Source organism: Gossypium arboreum, chromosome 2, assembly GCF_025698485.1.
Source record: "Gossypium arboreum isolate Shixiya-1 chromosome 2, ASM2569848v2, whole genome shotgun sequence".
Classification (NCBI taxonomy): Eukaryota; Viridiplantae; Streptophyta; class Magnoliopsida; order Malvales; family Malvaceae; genus Gossypium; species Gossypium arboreum.
The window spans coordinates 1,703,930-1,720,590 of NC_069071.1; the positions used below are offsets into that span (position 1 = coordinate 1,703,930).

Sequence of the window (16,661 nt, forward strand, 5' to 3'; positions counted from 1 at the left end):
TTATATCTGTTCTTTTATACAATGTCTAAAATGATCCATAATCTCTCTCCAAATTCTTAAATAGGAGGATAATAAATTTCAGCACGTCCTCTTTACACTAACAACAATACCAATACTAATCAAATTAAAACTCAACCAATTTCTAAATTTCAATATCAACTTGCAATAGTTTATTGTCAAGTCAGTCCAAATTCCAATTAAATAATAAAAAAATTATTATTTTTCTTAATAAAGCAAGTGTTTCAAACAGAAACCATATTCCATACAAGCCTTGTTAACAAAATTATATATTAATTAATTCAGAAAAATGAATCGAAGCGAAGGAAATCAAAGTTTCTAAGAATACAAATAAACCAAAACATATCAAACCAGGAAAAGTTTCATTAGTTTCAGAAAATTTTAATAAAAGAGGAGGATGACTCATGCTTAGTTGAGTAATCATTTTGTTCACATATATTGCTACAATATATATATACAGAGGTTGCTTTCTGCCATTTTCATAAGATTTGTTGAAGCTAAACTATCTGAAAGTTGGAATTAAATATAAAGGAGAAGGTTTCCTAGCAGATACAAAATGAAATAATTTTATCAGAACCCGGTCAAATTATACATAAAATCATCAGTTTCTAGTGATGAACAAAGCAGATTCCAAGAAACAAAGTTCATAAAATGGAGTTCATGAATATATATATTGTACACCTTTTACGTTCACGTCAATTTAAAAAAAAAAAACAAAAACAAAAACAATACTAGTTCATGATGTTTCCTCAACTGATGAACGTTGTCCCAGGAGTTGCTCTATCAAACATAATAAACTTATTACTAGATTCCATAAAGAGAGCAAAGAGGACGGAAAAAAGATTCAAGCCACTCCTCGATCATCTCAACGACACGGTGAATTGGGTTACGCCGAGGGTGATGGAGATAAGTCGGTCCACTGATTCGCATGAGATCGAGAGGCTGTTGAATCATTTGACTCGAGCTAAGGAAATAGTTGATAAATCAAATAGGGTGAGTTCATGGAGCTACGCCAAGAAGTATAAGTTTGCCAAAGAGCTGATTGAAGTGGATAATTCGATTCGGACGATGTTAGATGTATTTTTTCCGGTTATGATATATGAAGATACTAGGAAAATTCTGGATTCAATGGATGAATTGAAGATGTTGGTTATGATTTTCTTTTCTATTGCGGTTGAAGATCTTCATTCGGGTGCTAAAAATACTGGTGGCATTTTTCTTGATTTGATTCGATCCAAAGCTTCATTTGAGAAAATTGTTAATTCCCAGCCTGCAGGTCAGTTCCTGATATACTCCTTTTGGTTCTGATTTTGGTATTTGTATTAGGAGGAGCAAATCACTATCAGTTCACACACCACAAACATGGTTGTCGACCAAAAATTAGAGGATTAAATTATGTTAAGTTATTGTTAGAATTAAATTTCATATGTTAGCTTACCAAAATCAAAATTGACCTTTGAAAGCTTTCTACGACCTTTTCTTTTTGTTGTTGTTGTTGCAGAGCTTGTAAACGACATAGCTTTATGGAAGAGAAAGAAGATAAGTGGATCACTTTTTGCAAGCTCAGCTGCAACATGGCTATTACAACAAGTTTACGAATACAACTTCCTCACTATTGTTTCATGGGTAGCCATTTTTGCTATCACTGCATTGTTCATTTGGAGATATGTGAATCGGTTTCTTGATCGGTAAGTAATCTCCAATATTTCTAAAGTTTCAATTAATTAAATCCCAATTTTGTTTCATCCTCCTCTTCATCATCACTGCTTTGATTTAATTAGGGAAGAAGCAACCAAATTGAGATTGGAAAAACTGCGAGAACAGGTTGCCATGGAAACTGCAAATGCTTGTTGGGAAGTGACTGATAAAGTGATAAGATGGGTACTTTATGTGACTGATGTTGAGGGGAATTGTTGGTCTGTATTTCCACAAACGGTTGCCTTTCTTTTGCTTTTCTCCTACGCCGGAACCTTCTTTGATCTGCCAACGCTTTGTAGAGGTAAATATATGCCCAACCTGGTTTGATTCCAACTTAAATTGGTTTAACTTCAAAATGATTTTGATCTTAAACATGAAATGACTAGAATTTTTCTTACTTCATTGAAGTATATAAATATATATTGTTAATGAATTCAAAATGTTAGAATTTTTGTTTGGTTGTTGATGTTGCATTATTGCAGGTGTTATGATGGGTACAACATTTCCTATGCTGGTGGCAAAAAACTGGGATCGAATTAAGCCTTTTTTTGGGAGTGTGGTGGGCAAAGTTGGTGAAAAGGAAAACAAGAAGAAAATGAAGAAACAAAATTGATATTTATATATATAGAGTCCGATAATTAATCTAGTTGGTTCATATAATCACTCTTAAGAGGCGACATCCAACGTATAAAAGAAATTGTATCTTAATATTTGCAAATTTTTTTTGTGTGATGTTTGGTTTTTTTATACAAAAATTGATATATATATATATATATATATTATAGTATACTATGTTATATCTAAAATATTTGATTGAGTTAATTTTACGAATCATAAAAAAAATTAATATATATATAATACATAAAACTTTGACTAAGCTAATATCACAAGTTAACCCATGCAGCTGTCCTTGCCAATGGCCACAATGGAGAAGGGTTAAGGCAGTAGATGAAAAGCCTCAAGACAAAAGAAAAAAGGTTTATATTTTATGAGATTTGAACTTCAATTTTACTCTTTCAAAGCTTCATCTGATTTTAGCAGAAGTTTTTAATTAATATACATTTTGCATGAATTTTCATTACAAATTGGATTGGATTATGGATGGTAAGAGGAACACCAGATACTTTCATCTCACTGCCAACAAACGAAGAATTAGGAATATCATTCACACGATCAAAGATGAGAATGGCAATCAATGGAAGAAACATAGACATTGAGAAGTGCTTCAACATTTTAACAAGCCAAAATCCAATATGTTAGACGATATAGAGAACTTCTTGAATGAGTTGGAAGTGTTCTTTCTGGTCATGATATATAAAGATACTGGGAAAATTTTGGATTCTGTTGATGAACTGAAGATGTTGGTTTCGATTTTCTTTTATATTGTGGTTGAAGATATTCATTTGATTTGATCCAATCCCACGTTAAGAAGATAAAAAAGATCAGACCACTTCCATGATAAAATATACCGTGTATTATACATCGGTGATCACTAATCCGAATATCAAGTAGGATCTACGTCACCTACCCGCGATCCAGATAGGTTCCACCAAAAAATTGAGTATGACCCGAACCGTAAGAGGACAATAAGGGGAGTTTGCAAGTCTAGCTCACAAGGATAGTTCGCACGAACTGAGGGGAGGTCGCAATCTCAGTTCGCATGTATCCAGGAAGCTCATAGAAGGGAGACCACGTGGTTTGACAGCCTATCTAAAATAAAACACGTGTTCAACATGCCTAAAGTCAACTCAGAATGTCAGTCCGCTCAAAATGTCAGTCCTAAAAGTAGTAGAGTCAAGTTATGAACCGTAAAGTCATACTATAAACAGTAATAATATGTATAAAAACTCAAATATTTCCTGTTACTAAGACACAAAATAAAATTACTAAACACAATGGCAAATTCACAATACATAATCTATAGTTTTTTTCTTTTCACATATAATCAATAGTTAGCACCTTAAAACAGTCCCATGCGAGTAAATAGTATATATATTGGTTGACTTAAGCTAGAAAAAAAAAAAAAAACCTCTTTTCTTATCTGTTTCCCACAAGAAGTTGTCACATGTCAGTGCTCCCACCATCAACCTCAATCCTAGGAAGCTACAATAAATTAAAGAAGTTCAATCCATGAGAACATACTGTAACATGGCAACCAATTACTCCAAAAGGAAAATTAAGGAGTAAGGATTGGATCAAAAACTTAGGTACGAAGATGCCAATAAACAACATAAGAACATAGGTAACCATAACTATTAAAAACAAAAAGCTACCTGTGATATGCACACTAAACACAAAATTCAATTCCATAAAATTCAGTGATGAAAATTCAATTCCTAACACAAATTAAATTGAATGGACAACAAAACAACCAGCAAAATAGTTATACATATTTTATAAATCTTTGCAATTTTATAGTTATTATCAAGCGAGATAATTCATTAAGCAATTAATCTAACATGAACTTAAAGCACTCAACTTGGAACCTTTAGCCACCACCACTCACTAGCGCCGTGCGTCCTGCAGCTGCCGACCAACATCACCATTGCTTTCCTTCGGTTGTCCCACCACCTGCAGCCACCGTGACTGAATCATCCTCTGGACTTTCATCGTGGTCACCGACATACCTCTATCGTATGGCTTCTCTTGCGTTTCACCTGCAAAATATTCAGTAGTGCCAGTGATCTCAACCATGTATTGTGTTCGTGGTATAGTGACCGTGTTCGTCAATAACCTTTCGGCTAGGATGCATTGGATATGGTTATGGAAACTGTTCCAATACCATGGGAGAGTGGTGGACGTTTTCATACTGTCGAGAAAGAGTAGATCGGGGAAGAAATATGATTTTATCGGATATGCATTCTTTCATGATGCATGACGAGCTATTTCGAGACTAAATGGTTTTATGATGGTGTAATACCCAAAATTTTAGTATTCCAGAAAGGATTAAGTAATTTAAAAGTGAAATAAGTATTTGGAGAGAAAGTATCAATAGTGAAAATTTAGCATGTAGTAAATTAAAAAATTGTAAAAGTTGAAGGATTAAAAGTGAAAATTCACCATTTTTTTAAAGGAGTTGAAATTGAATAAATATTTTATTGAATGTTACATGGATATGTATTGATGTGTGGAGTTGGAAAATCTAAGTATGGGCTAAATTGAATAGTAGTGGAAAGTATATTGTGAGAAAAGGACCTAAATGCAATGCTACTATTTTAATTGATATTTTTAGACATAATAATGAGATTACCTAGTGAAGTGCAAAGTTGAGGGGGAAATATGGTAATTAAGGATGAAATTTGTTGAAATTTGATTGATGGGTGGAAAATAAGGATGAAATTGAAAGAAAAGAAAATTGTAGAATTTTCTTATATTATTTTAGCATGGGACGGCAGCAAGGAGAAGGAAAGAGAGAAAAGAAGAGAAAAAGAAAGTAATTTTCCTTGAGTTCTACTTTAAAACCATAGCTTAATTTCATATGTTAGAGTGTTATTAGATCATTTTCTACCATAGAAATCAATCAGTTGAAGGAGAAAGTGAAAGAAAGCATAAGAAAGTGAAGAGAAAATAAATGTAGTGAATATGTAAATAAATGTATGTTAGTAAAGTAAGAAATGATAAAGTGATAATTTAGTGATTAGTAAAACTAAGGATTAAATTATAAAGATTGAAAATTTGAGCTTTAAAAGCTTTGTACAGCCGTTTTTATTTGTTGTTGCATAGCTTTATGGAAGAGAGAAGAGAAGTGTGTAAGGCCCAAATTATGCCCGGGCCCAGACCACAAGAATAAACCAAGAAAAAACAAAAATAATTAACGGCCCATCTAATGTCCATTTACAGTTCAAATCATTACAATGTCCACAAGTCCACTTACAATATTAAACAACCCCAAACCCAGCAGCATAACCCAAGACCCAATTAAAATCCAATAGCCCAAACCCATTGTTTAGACCCAAAACCAAATACAATGGCCCATTAACCTAGACCCAAAAATACAGCCCGATTGGCCCAAAGGTCAAGCAATCCTCAGGAACCCTAAGGTTCGCCTTGCCGCAAATGAATGAGCCACCAATGACCCCGATCGCCTTGACTACCTCCAGACGCCAACAAGATAGCCTCTGTACGTGCTCCACGTTCTCCTCCGTACCTGCAAAAGAAGACAAACAAAGGACAAGAACAGCACAGCAAAAACAACAGCAAGAAAAAAAAGAGAAAAAAAGAAACTCTTTGTATTTTCATTTTTATTTTCGGCTATATAAAAGCCCTATGTTCTTTGTAATCATTGGACACGAACACAGACACACACAACAAAATAAAATCAATACAAAAAAAGCATTGAAAAGAAAAAGTCTCCACAAGGTGATTTTAATCCCGTTTTTCTTTCAATTTAGCTTCTGTTTTCTTTGATTTATCTACTGCAAAAAATAAAACAAATAAAAGGAAAGAAATCAATTTTGTTTAAAGAAAAAGAGAGAGGAGAGCCTTATCTTGCAGAGATCTCAAGGCTGAAAGTTCTCCATCGTTGATAGGTTTAGGCCATCGTCTGCACTGTCAGCCACCGGATCTGGTGGTGCTTCGGCTGCTGCAGGTTTATTGACTGAAACCTTAGTTGAGAGGGTTAGGAATTTGGGGGGTTTTTTGCTTAGAAAAATGGTTTTGCAAGCTTTTAAAATAAATGTATTATAAAAGCTATATTAAATTTAGAGTGGTGCAATTAAGAGGGTGGAAACCGGCATGTTGACCTACCCATTAGGCTGGAATTGCGCATTTCCATCTTAAAAGGGCAATTTGCACCACCTTTAATTTAAGCCTATTCCATTTCTTTCATTTTTGCCCTAAACTTTGCGCGCCACTCCAATTTAGTCCGCGCTTGAGTGCTTTTTTGGGGGGTTGGGAACATTGGCATTTTTAGCCCTCGTGCATTCATGCGCATTGCGTTTTGGTCCTTATGTCAGTTTCATTAATTTATTTTATTTATTAATTATCTTTGTTAGTTTAATTCTATTTCAATTAAGTTTTCTTTTCATTTCAATATGTGTAGTTCTTTATTTATTTTTTAGAAAATTTCATTTAATATTTATCTTTAAAGATTTATTTAAATACACATTTGGAATCGCTATAATAATTTCACTTTCTTTATTTCTTTTATTTATCGGTTTAAATTTTAAAATTATTGTCTCAAAATTCTCTTTTATATTATGTTGTCTTGAAATATTGTATAATATTTATTTTAAATTACCTTTATATTATATATATATGGTTTATATTAAAATCAGCTTTATTTTACATACATTATTAATCCCATATTATTTTATGTATATAATCTCTTTTAAATCTATATTTTCTTTCAAGTCTATGGTGTATATAGTTTATATTTTAAAATATATTTTATTGTATTTCCATTATTCAAAATTCTTTCATGTACTATTATCTAATTAGCATTGTTTATGATTATTTTTTATTTATATGTGTACTATTCAAACCATTAATATTCATATATTTGGTATATATATTAATCTATACATTACTAAACCCATATGTTTTTGTTATTTTAATATGTTTTGTGTACACGTTTTACATATCGTTTAAATTATTTTTGTACTTATATATATATTGGTACATATATTTAATCTATACACATTATTAGACTCATGATTTTATACTTATAGTCTTCTTTGTACAATGAGTTTGAGGTTCTTTTTATCATGTTATTTCGATATTTATACGATATTTCTTTAAATATTCTACATGTACATCTCTAATTAAATTTTGTAGTTTGTAATATTCATTACTTTAAAGTACTTAATATTTTTATATATTTGTTGAACTATTTCAATAACCTTTTATATATATTTTAACCATCATTTTGTAGTTCATTTTTTTATACTATATTATTCAAAATATTTATATAACACTTGCTCACATGTTTCATGTATATTTGTTCATGAATAATTAATAATTTGGTTCTATGTACATATTTAGTCCCATACTAAATTATTTTATGAATTCTCTTAAACTTTCCTATATATATTTTTACGTACACAAGTCACCTTTTTAAGAACACATTTTACTACACATTGTTTTGATTTCACATTTAAATACTATTTTTATATGCATGTATGTTTGTCCACTTTAAATGAACACATCATCTTTAACATGTTTTTATATATTATTTGGTGCAAATTTCCTTCTTCATAATCTTTGCTTTAATAATTATTGTGGTTGTAGTTTGTTCATATTGTTTTGTGTACTATGTATATTGGTTGTACCATATTCATTTATTTTTTGATGTCATTAAACCAATCATTGTTCAACCATGCTTGTGAGTTTAATTATATTTCCTAGGTTAGTTATACCTAATTATTAGTTTGTTAATTGATCGTATCTCATGTGCATATATCCCATATCATTGTTTTTCCATTCGATTTATGAAATATGGCTTTATAAAATCCAATTTTTTTGATGATTGATTTCGTCTTATTTCAAACATATTAAGGCCTTTTAAGCTAGTTTCACAATTATTCAAGAATTCTTTAAAATGAAGCTGATATTCGATATTTGACAATTCGAGGAATCGTGCCCTAACGTGCTGGGTTGCAATTTCTCGTTTGCTCAAAACAATCGAATGTCCTTATGGAATTTCATTCATGTTTACTAAAAACCATTCAAAACGAAGGCGATGTTCGATGTTTGGCGATTTGAGAATCGGGCCCTATCATGCTGGGTTGCGCTTTTTCATTTGTTCAAAACAATCGAAGATCCCTTTGGAATTTCACTCGTATTTTCTAAGGCAAGGCAATGTTCAATGTTTGGAAATTCGAGGAATCGTGCCCTACTGTGCTGGGTTTCAGTTTTTCGTTGGACCAAATAAGTTGGGCATCCTTTTGCAATTTTCGAATTATAAACTTTCGGAAGTCGAAACAAGAAGATTTTTGGCAACCAACTCGGGTTATTCAAATATTATTAAAAAAGAACCACATTTCAAAAATATTTTTAATTTTAGACATAAAGACAGTATTTAATCGATTTGGTACCAATTTTGGGCGTAGTGAGGGTGCTAATCCTTCCTCATACGTAACCGACTCCCGAACCTACTTTCTCAAAGTTCGTAGACCAAAATCGTTGTTTTAGTAAATAAAAAAATGTTTTATTAAAATAACCCAATTCTTAGGTGACCCGATCACAGCTAAACAAAAAGGATTGGTGGCGACTCCATGTTTTATTTTCAAAAGTCGATTCCCCTGTATTTTCATTAAACATAAGTTTTTTTTAAAATAAAAAGGGTGGTTTCGACAAAGTGGATCACTTCTCGCAAGCTCAACAGCAACATCTATTACAGCTAGTTTATGAATCAGTTGGATCACTTCGTTTCATGGGTAGCCATTTTCGCTATCACTGCATTGTACATTTGGAGATACACGAATCAATTTCTTGACCAGTAAAAAATCTCCATTTCTAAAGCTTTAATTAATTAGCATCCTAGTTTCGTTTCATCTTCATATTTGTCATCACTGGTCTTGGTTTAATTAGGGAAGAAGCAACCAAATTGAGATTGGGTTGCCATAGAGACTGGTAATGCTTGTTGGGAAGTGACCGATAAAGCAATAAGATGAGTGCTTTATGTGACTGATGTTGAGGGGAATTGGTCTGTATTTCCACAAAAACCATTGTCTTACTGTGTTACTTATTTTAGATGTTTTTTTAAACTTATAAATAGTGACAGACATAATAAATTATTAAAAACTTAAAATCATTAAACGAGTTGATAACCACGTTTTTTTACCAAATAAATTATATTACTACAACATAAAAGCTCACAGGCTTACGATAGAGCAGAACCCAGCCTCAACAAGCCACAAACAAACACAAAGAACAAAACATCAGAGCCGTCGTCACGGGAATAAAGTTCCAAGGGAGGTCGAAAGGTCAAAGGCGAATGCACCAAATGACGGCATGTAACGCCTCCGAAGTTAGACCATGCTTCAACAACCCAGAGAAAAACTTTGACAATCACCATGAAGCCAGATGGTAATCGATGCCGAAGGAAGAATTTACAACCACGAACAGCTTCAGCCACCAGTTGAACAGACTGGTGCAACGCAAACCCGAGCACCGACAAGCTCTAACCAGCAGGGGACCATGGTGACAGCGGAGCACAACAAGTAAAGATCGGGAATATCGAAGAGAAGTCAAAGGCCTAGGCCCGAGCTACGAACGGAAAGAGGGAACCTTCATAAGACGGCCGGAAAAGCTCACAAAATGCCAGCCAAAGGTCGAAGAAACAAATGAAAAGGCCCAAAAAAAAAAAAAAAAGGGGGAAAAGAAGACGAGGTCCCCATTAGAGCTGATCATGGGCCGGGTGGCCCGGCCCGACCCGAAGGCCGGATTAAAAAATTTGAGGGTTTGGATAAAAATATAGGCCCGAAAAATGGGCTTGAGTAAAAAAATAAGGCCCGTTTAGAAAACGAGCCGAGCCTCGTGTAAGAGTTTTTTGGCTCAGGGCCCGGCCTAGCCCGACCCAAATTATATATTAATATATTTTTTATTTTATTTTTAATCATTTTAAATTTTTAATATAACTATTTTTTATTATATTATCAATTTGTATATTGTTTTAAGAATTGTTTTAGTATTATTTTTATTTGTTTTTATGTTTTTAAATATATTTGATTTATTATATTTTTAAATTTTTTTATTTAATAAAATAAGCAAAAAAAATTAATATGGGCCGGGCTGGGCTCGAGCTTAGTAATTTTATTTTGGGCCGGGCTTGGACAAACTTTTAAGCCTATATTTCGAGTCGGGCCAAACCCGAGCCTAATAGATGGGCCTAAAATTTTATCTGGGCCCAACCTGACCCGACCTTTGATCACCTCTAGTACCCATACAGCCTTTTTATATATCCCTAAGGCTAAATTCATCGTAGTATATTGTAACATTAACATGTTCTTAAAATATCATTTGATAATTGTTAACTTAAAATCAACTTAAAGCCTTTTTTTCGTCCAAATGAAATTATTGATGAGAGACTGAAAATTTGCAAACTTTTTTTTGTGTTTTTAGTATGGGTTTTAAAATTTATGTTTGAGTTTTACAATTATCTCTCTATTGGTTTCTAATATTTAAATTTATATATTTTTAAATATATATAATATACTTTACAACTGCACTTAATATTTTTATTTAAATTTCAAATATTAATATTTATTAAAATACTAATTAATACTTAATAATTAATATTTAACTATTTGTCCAACTAATAGGAACTAATGAGCTTAAAAACTTTTGAGTAGCTAAAATTAGAAAATTTCAAAATTTTAATATTTATTTATAAGAGTAACACAAAACAACTTATCATTTTAGTTGTTGGGCTTTTCGACCATCACAAAGCAAAATTTCTTATTCCATGATATGCCCTTTTTCGTATGACATATGCATTACCATGGCCCATAATTATGCTTGATATTTGAGTAATCTGTAAGTTGTCCTAAGTTGATATTTGAAAACAATTTTTACTCAAGTTTTTTTTGTCAAGTTAGTAATTGTATTTAGCAATTATTTTCGTATTGAAATTTAAACTAAATAATTATTTTTACGTTAAGATATGAATTTTTTTAAATTAGTTTCTAAACATGACAATTGTTTTAATATAAGAGCTTAAACTTTAAGATTTTCAAAAAATTTAAAATTAACATAAATAAAAATAATTCAAACTTTTAATATAAGAATAATTATAGAATAATTTGAAAAAATACTTTATAAAGAAAAAGAGAGAGTTATTTTGATAGTCCAAGATAATGGTGTTGAAATAATTGATATATTAATAATGCCATAATTTGATGGTCAGAAATGGTTTGTCAGCTTGCATGAAAAAGGCATCTTTATCTTCTTCTTCATTTATCAATATCCAACGTCAACAATTCAATGAATCCTTATCTTCACTACCTTTATATATATATATATATATATATATTTTCAACATGTAGAAATATCGAATTTTAGAATGATGTTTTGACATGTGTCTCGAATTTTGAGAGGATAATGAAAACAAATTAATCTCCGTACCTATATTATTTTAGAGTTGATTGAATGCTATCCTTCGGACGGAGAGACGCCTTCGAAGCTGGAGTGCCTTAAATTTCAAATGGGATAATATTATAATGGCCCTTTAAGGTTTATTAAAATTTTATATAATCCCTCCAATTTTTTTTGAAAGTTTTAAAGTTATATTTGGTACATTACTAGTAAAGTTTTTAGATTCTATAAGTAAAGTTAAAAATTTACAAGGAGAGACAATTTTTAAAATTGTTTATGAAATTAAAAAAGTATACTACCGTAGAATTTTTATTTTTAAACTCCACAAACAATGTCATGGGGTTGATAAATATCCTCTAATAGTATAGTATTTTAATTTTTTAAAATTACTTTTAAAATTTTCAACCAAATATATTTTTTCAATGTTTTTATTTTACAAGAAAACGAAAAAGAAAATTGCATCTATTTCCTGAAACCAAACCACTAAGTATCATTTTAAAATAAATTTTAAACTTGAAAAGTATTTTTAAAAATTTTTATTTTTAATAAAAGAATAATCATAAAACTAATACAATTTTAATATTTTAAAAGAGAATATACTGTTTTTTTTAAATATATTGGATAATTTCTTTTTTTTAATTTAAAATGACTAAACAATGTATTTAATACATTAAATAATATATTTTTAATTAAAAAGGCAGACTATTTTTAACATATCTTTAAAGTTGGAGAGAGTATATGGAGGAATTTGATAAACTTCAAAGATAATTATGATATGATTTAAGTTAAATTTTAGTTATGTTTGGAAATAAAACCTTTCGAGCTATTTTTGGATTTCTTTCCGTTATTTTTAAGCTCCAATGCTTGAAATAATAAGTCAATTAAATCTTCAAATTCTTGTTTTACGTGACTAAATCGAAATTTTGTAATTTAAGATATGATCAAAATATTGAAACATGTTCGGGGTGGAATTTTTGCATGTTCCAACTCCTAAACTGGAATGAAATTAAAAGGAGAGAAGCTATCGGCATGAGATTGTTAGGTTTCCTCTCAACATTCCTAACTTGGAAGCACTCTCTTATAACATAACATGAATGGGTGTTATTAATAGGCTTCCTACCAAAGACAGACTTTGAGGGTCATTGTACCCTCTGCTAAAGAGAGTTGGAAATAAGGGACCACTTAGTTTTCTGAATGTGTTTTTGCAAACAAGGTTTAAGGAGATGTCCTAAAGCTGTGCAACATTCAAAGAAATTGCATAAAAGAAATTGTTTTAGGGATTAAAAGAAATTCTTAATTGCATAATTAAAGAAATTGTACATATTACACTTATAATGACAAAGAGTGATAGATAGAATGTTGTTATCAATTTGAGTTGCCTTTGCTTGTTGTAAAGGATTTTTTTAGCAGTTTTTACTGCTTCTTTGGATATTACACAAATTATAAATAAAAAAAACACATTTTTTTATTTGAAATTTGAGCACAACCTACATAAATAGACTATTAAATATAACAATTAAATTAAAAAGAATACGAACCCCATGTGATGGCTCGATGGTCAAAGGTGTTTACCGCTCTAAATGTAGCTTGGGTTTGAGTTGCATTAGTCACGTTGGTTGTTTGGACTTTGTCTTGATATTGTAATTTACCAAAAAAAAATCTAAATAATATATTTTTTCAAAAACTTGGAAAATTAATCTAATTTTATAATAACATGATTACAACATAATTTTTGTTCACATAAAACGCTATTAATCAAAAGAAACAAAAATAGAATAAACTAACCATAAAAATGGTAAGATACAATCTTGCTTGACTCGAAAAGAAAAAGAACAAGGAGCAACACAAATTAGTACAAAATGGGGTTACAAAACGTTATAGCACCTTTCTAACACAATAAAGCAAGGGCATCCTCAGCTATATGAAGAAACTCTTATCTCAAATGTCCAAAGCCATACATGACAATCCATTCGAAGCGATGGTTAAAGCCAACCAATAACAAATAAGAGCAATGAATGAATCAAACCTATAAAATGAGGCATCAATCATTAGATTGGAAAACCCTTTACTAGTGTCAAGGGTCGTGGATCTAAGTCCAAAAGAATGCACACAAAACATCTCATGAAGGTTAACTGATTAAATAGAGCTCATTTGACCCACTTGAACTGGCCCGATTCGTGAAACACATGAAGAAGTTTGTTGATATACGGTATCAACAAAAGTGGAGAAAGAGGGGGAGGGAGTTCTAGTAAAGGAGCAAAGAAGAAGAAGATAGTATATATATATATATATATATATATATATATATATATATATATGGGGTATCTGGAGTGCTCTCCCCTCAATAGGAGTCTTTAGAAATATATATGGGGTATATCAGGTCGAATTTTGGATCGAATTCCGGACCAAGTTATTTTTATTATAGGTGTATAACAATTTTCCCCTACCTTGTGAAAAAAGAGTTATAAAGTGACTATTATGAGACAAGCTGTAACATCCCCAGATTGGGCCTAGTCAGAACAGTGATTTCGGGACCACAAATCCGATGTAAAAATACTTATTTTATGATTATTATGAGGCCTAGAATATGAAAGTAAGCATGTGTTAAAGTTTTATGAAGAAATTCTTAGTGTAAGGTGTCCAATTGGAAATTAGGGACCAAATCGAATAAATGGCAAAACTTGGATTCTAGAAAAAGTTTGCATGAAATTGCTTTAGATTATTAATTATAAGGTCTTAAAGAGTTATTTGACCAATTTTTAAGTTTTTGGACAAAAATGGGCATGCATGGAAAATTTTGGAAGTTTAGTAAAGAAGGGCATTTTGATCATTTGGTAATAAAAGCAATAAAAAGGGAAAATGAAGGCAAAAATCAGTCATTCTTCTCCCTCTTACTGCTGAAATTTCAAGGGATACCATAGCTAGGGTTTCTTCATTTTCCAAGCTCAATAGTAAGTGATTCCTAGGCCCGATTTTAATGTTCTTTGTATTTTTGAGATCCTTGTAACATTTTCTCTCCATTTCTACACATATTTTAAGCTAGGGTTCATGTATGCAAAATGACCCATGTGTGACATGTTTTTTCTTTGATGATTTATGGGGGAATATGAAAATTAGATGTGATTTAAATATCTTTTTCTAAGTGATTTTCATGAAAAACCCCTAAAAGGGCCTTTTTGCAAAAGGTACAAAATATGTGGTAGAAATGTGAAATAGGGGAAAATGTGGGCTAGTATGAGTTTATAATACATTTGGCTAGGCTTGAGTAACCAATGAATTTCATGTATTTCATTTTACGAGCCTAGGGACTAAGTTGTAAAATTTTGAAATGTTAGGGGCAAAATGGTCAATTTGCCTGGGGTGAATTTTAGGTCCGAAATAAATAGCATGAGGTATTAATAATTCATTTTTACTGATATAGACCCTGAGGAACCGATTCCAGAGATCAATAGTGGAAAATGAAAAGTTTCGGAATAACTAAAATACGAAACTTAAGCAGTTACAAGGTAAGTTCGTGTAACTCGAATGTAAACTATCTTTAAAATACATTTAAGTTGTATGTACATAGATGAATTATAATAGTAATATTTATTGTATGACAACTCATGAATTATTAATGTTATGATGAAATGTCCCGGTTGAATAAAAAGAAATGTCTAATGGATTACTCGAAAATGAAATAATGGTACAAAGGATCTGGCCCGGACAGGTGATCCTATAGTGATCTAGCATCCCGAAGAATATGTGTTGTTTAATGGATTTAGCCTGGACGGGTAATCCAAATGGGGTCTGAATTTAGCCTGGACTGGTAATTCAGACCTGAACTCGTAGGAGTGCATGTCATTGTAGGGGATTTAGCTTGGACTGGTAATCCCGACATTACTCTGTGAGTTACGTTGTGGGGGATTTAGCCTTGACTGATAATCCTGTGTTGTGTATTTGAAAGATCACTTGTATGATTTGATGGTAAACGAGATATCCATCAATATTCCAAGAAATTCGACGGGATTAAAATGTTAAATGGGAATAGACATGTTTGAATTGATGAGCTCATATATGTAGGATGTTACATTATACTGGCATGAGACTAACTTGATGGTTGAGTACATGTGATAAGAAATTTTACTATGAATGTTGGCCTGAATGTCTTGTATGATTGCATGCTAAATAACCGGTAAGTTTACTTCCCGTTATCCGGACTTACTAAGCATGTTAATACTTACCCCCTTTCCTTTCCCTATTTTACAGAGCTCCTGGACTCGTGAAGATTGGAAGACAATTGGAGCATTGTCAACACAAACAACTTGTTTTGCTTTGGTATATAGATACTTTATTTTGTTTCAATGGCATGTATAGGTTTTGGTTATTTTGTGATATGTGTCATTGGTTGGCCTATGTAAGGGCTTAAATATTAAACTTATTCTTTCTTTTTTTTTTGTATATGGCCATAAGACATAGCTCATTTTGATGCAAGCTATTACCTACTAATTGTGCTTGTTTGTGGTTAAATGTTCTTGTTATGATTAAATGTGGTATATTATAAATAGACATATGAAATGTGGCGAAATCACTTGGGATGGTTAGGTCATAATTGGCAATGAGTTATAACAATGAGCCAAGTCTAAATGTGTTCTTGAATGAAATGTAAATCCCAAATACAAAGAGGATAAATTAGCATGTACATAACCGATGAGATGAGGTTAACATGCAATAGACCATTTATGGTAGTACTTGGGCATATTTAGGCCATGTTAAACTTTATTGAGATTCACGAATATGAATGGTTATTGAGGGTGACCATTGGCTTAGATTTGTAGCCTCCAAAATGGTCCACACGGTTAGACACATGGACGTGTGTCTAGGCCATATGTGACACACGATCAGCCTCATGGGCGTGTGGTAAGGCCGTG

The 16,661-nt window shown here is 31.7% G+C and overlaps 1 protein-coding gene across 1 annotated transcript; it reads left to right on the top strand.

Annotated features, from left to right (window-relative positions):
- The first annotated feature begins 644 nt into the window (after positions 1–644).
- LOC128289409 (uncharacterized) lies at positions 645–2,490 on the top strand. Its single transcript, XM_053025255.1, has 4 exons — positions 645–1,294; positions 1,520–1,706; positions 1,800–2,017; positions 2,199–2,490. The coding sequence occupies exons 1-4, from the start codon at positions 757–759 to the stop codon at positions 2,327–2,329; spliced, it is 1,074 nt and encodes a 357-aa protein (XP_052881215.1). The 5' UTR covers positions 645–756; the 3' UTR covers positions 2,330–2,490.
- Positions 2,491–16,661: the final 14,171 nt, after the last annotated feature.

Excerpts from the sequence above, each read along its gene's own strand:
- LOC128289409 (XM_053025255.1), top strand. The coding sequence starts at position 757 with ATGATGTTTCCTCAACTGATGAACGTTGTCCCAGGAGTTGCTCTATCA. Across the intron at positions 1,295-1,519 it reads TGTTAATTCCCAGCCTGCAG|AGCTTGTAAACGACATAGCT; the intron begins GTCAGTTCCTGA and ends TTGTTGTTGCAG. Across the intron at positions 2,018-2,198 it reads TCTGCCAACGCTTTGTAGAG|GTGTTATGATGGGTACAACA; the intron begins GTAAATATATGC and ends GCATTATTGCAG.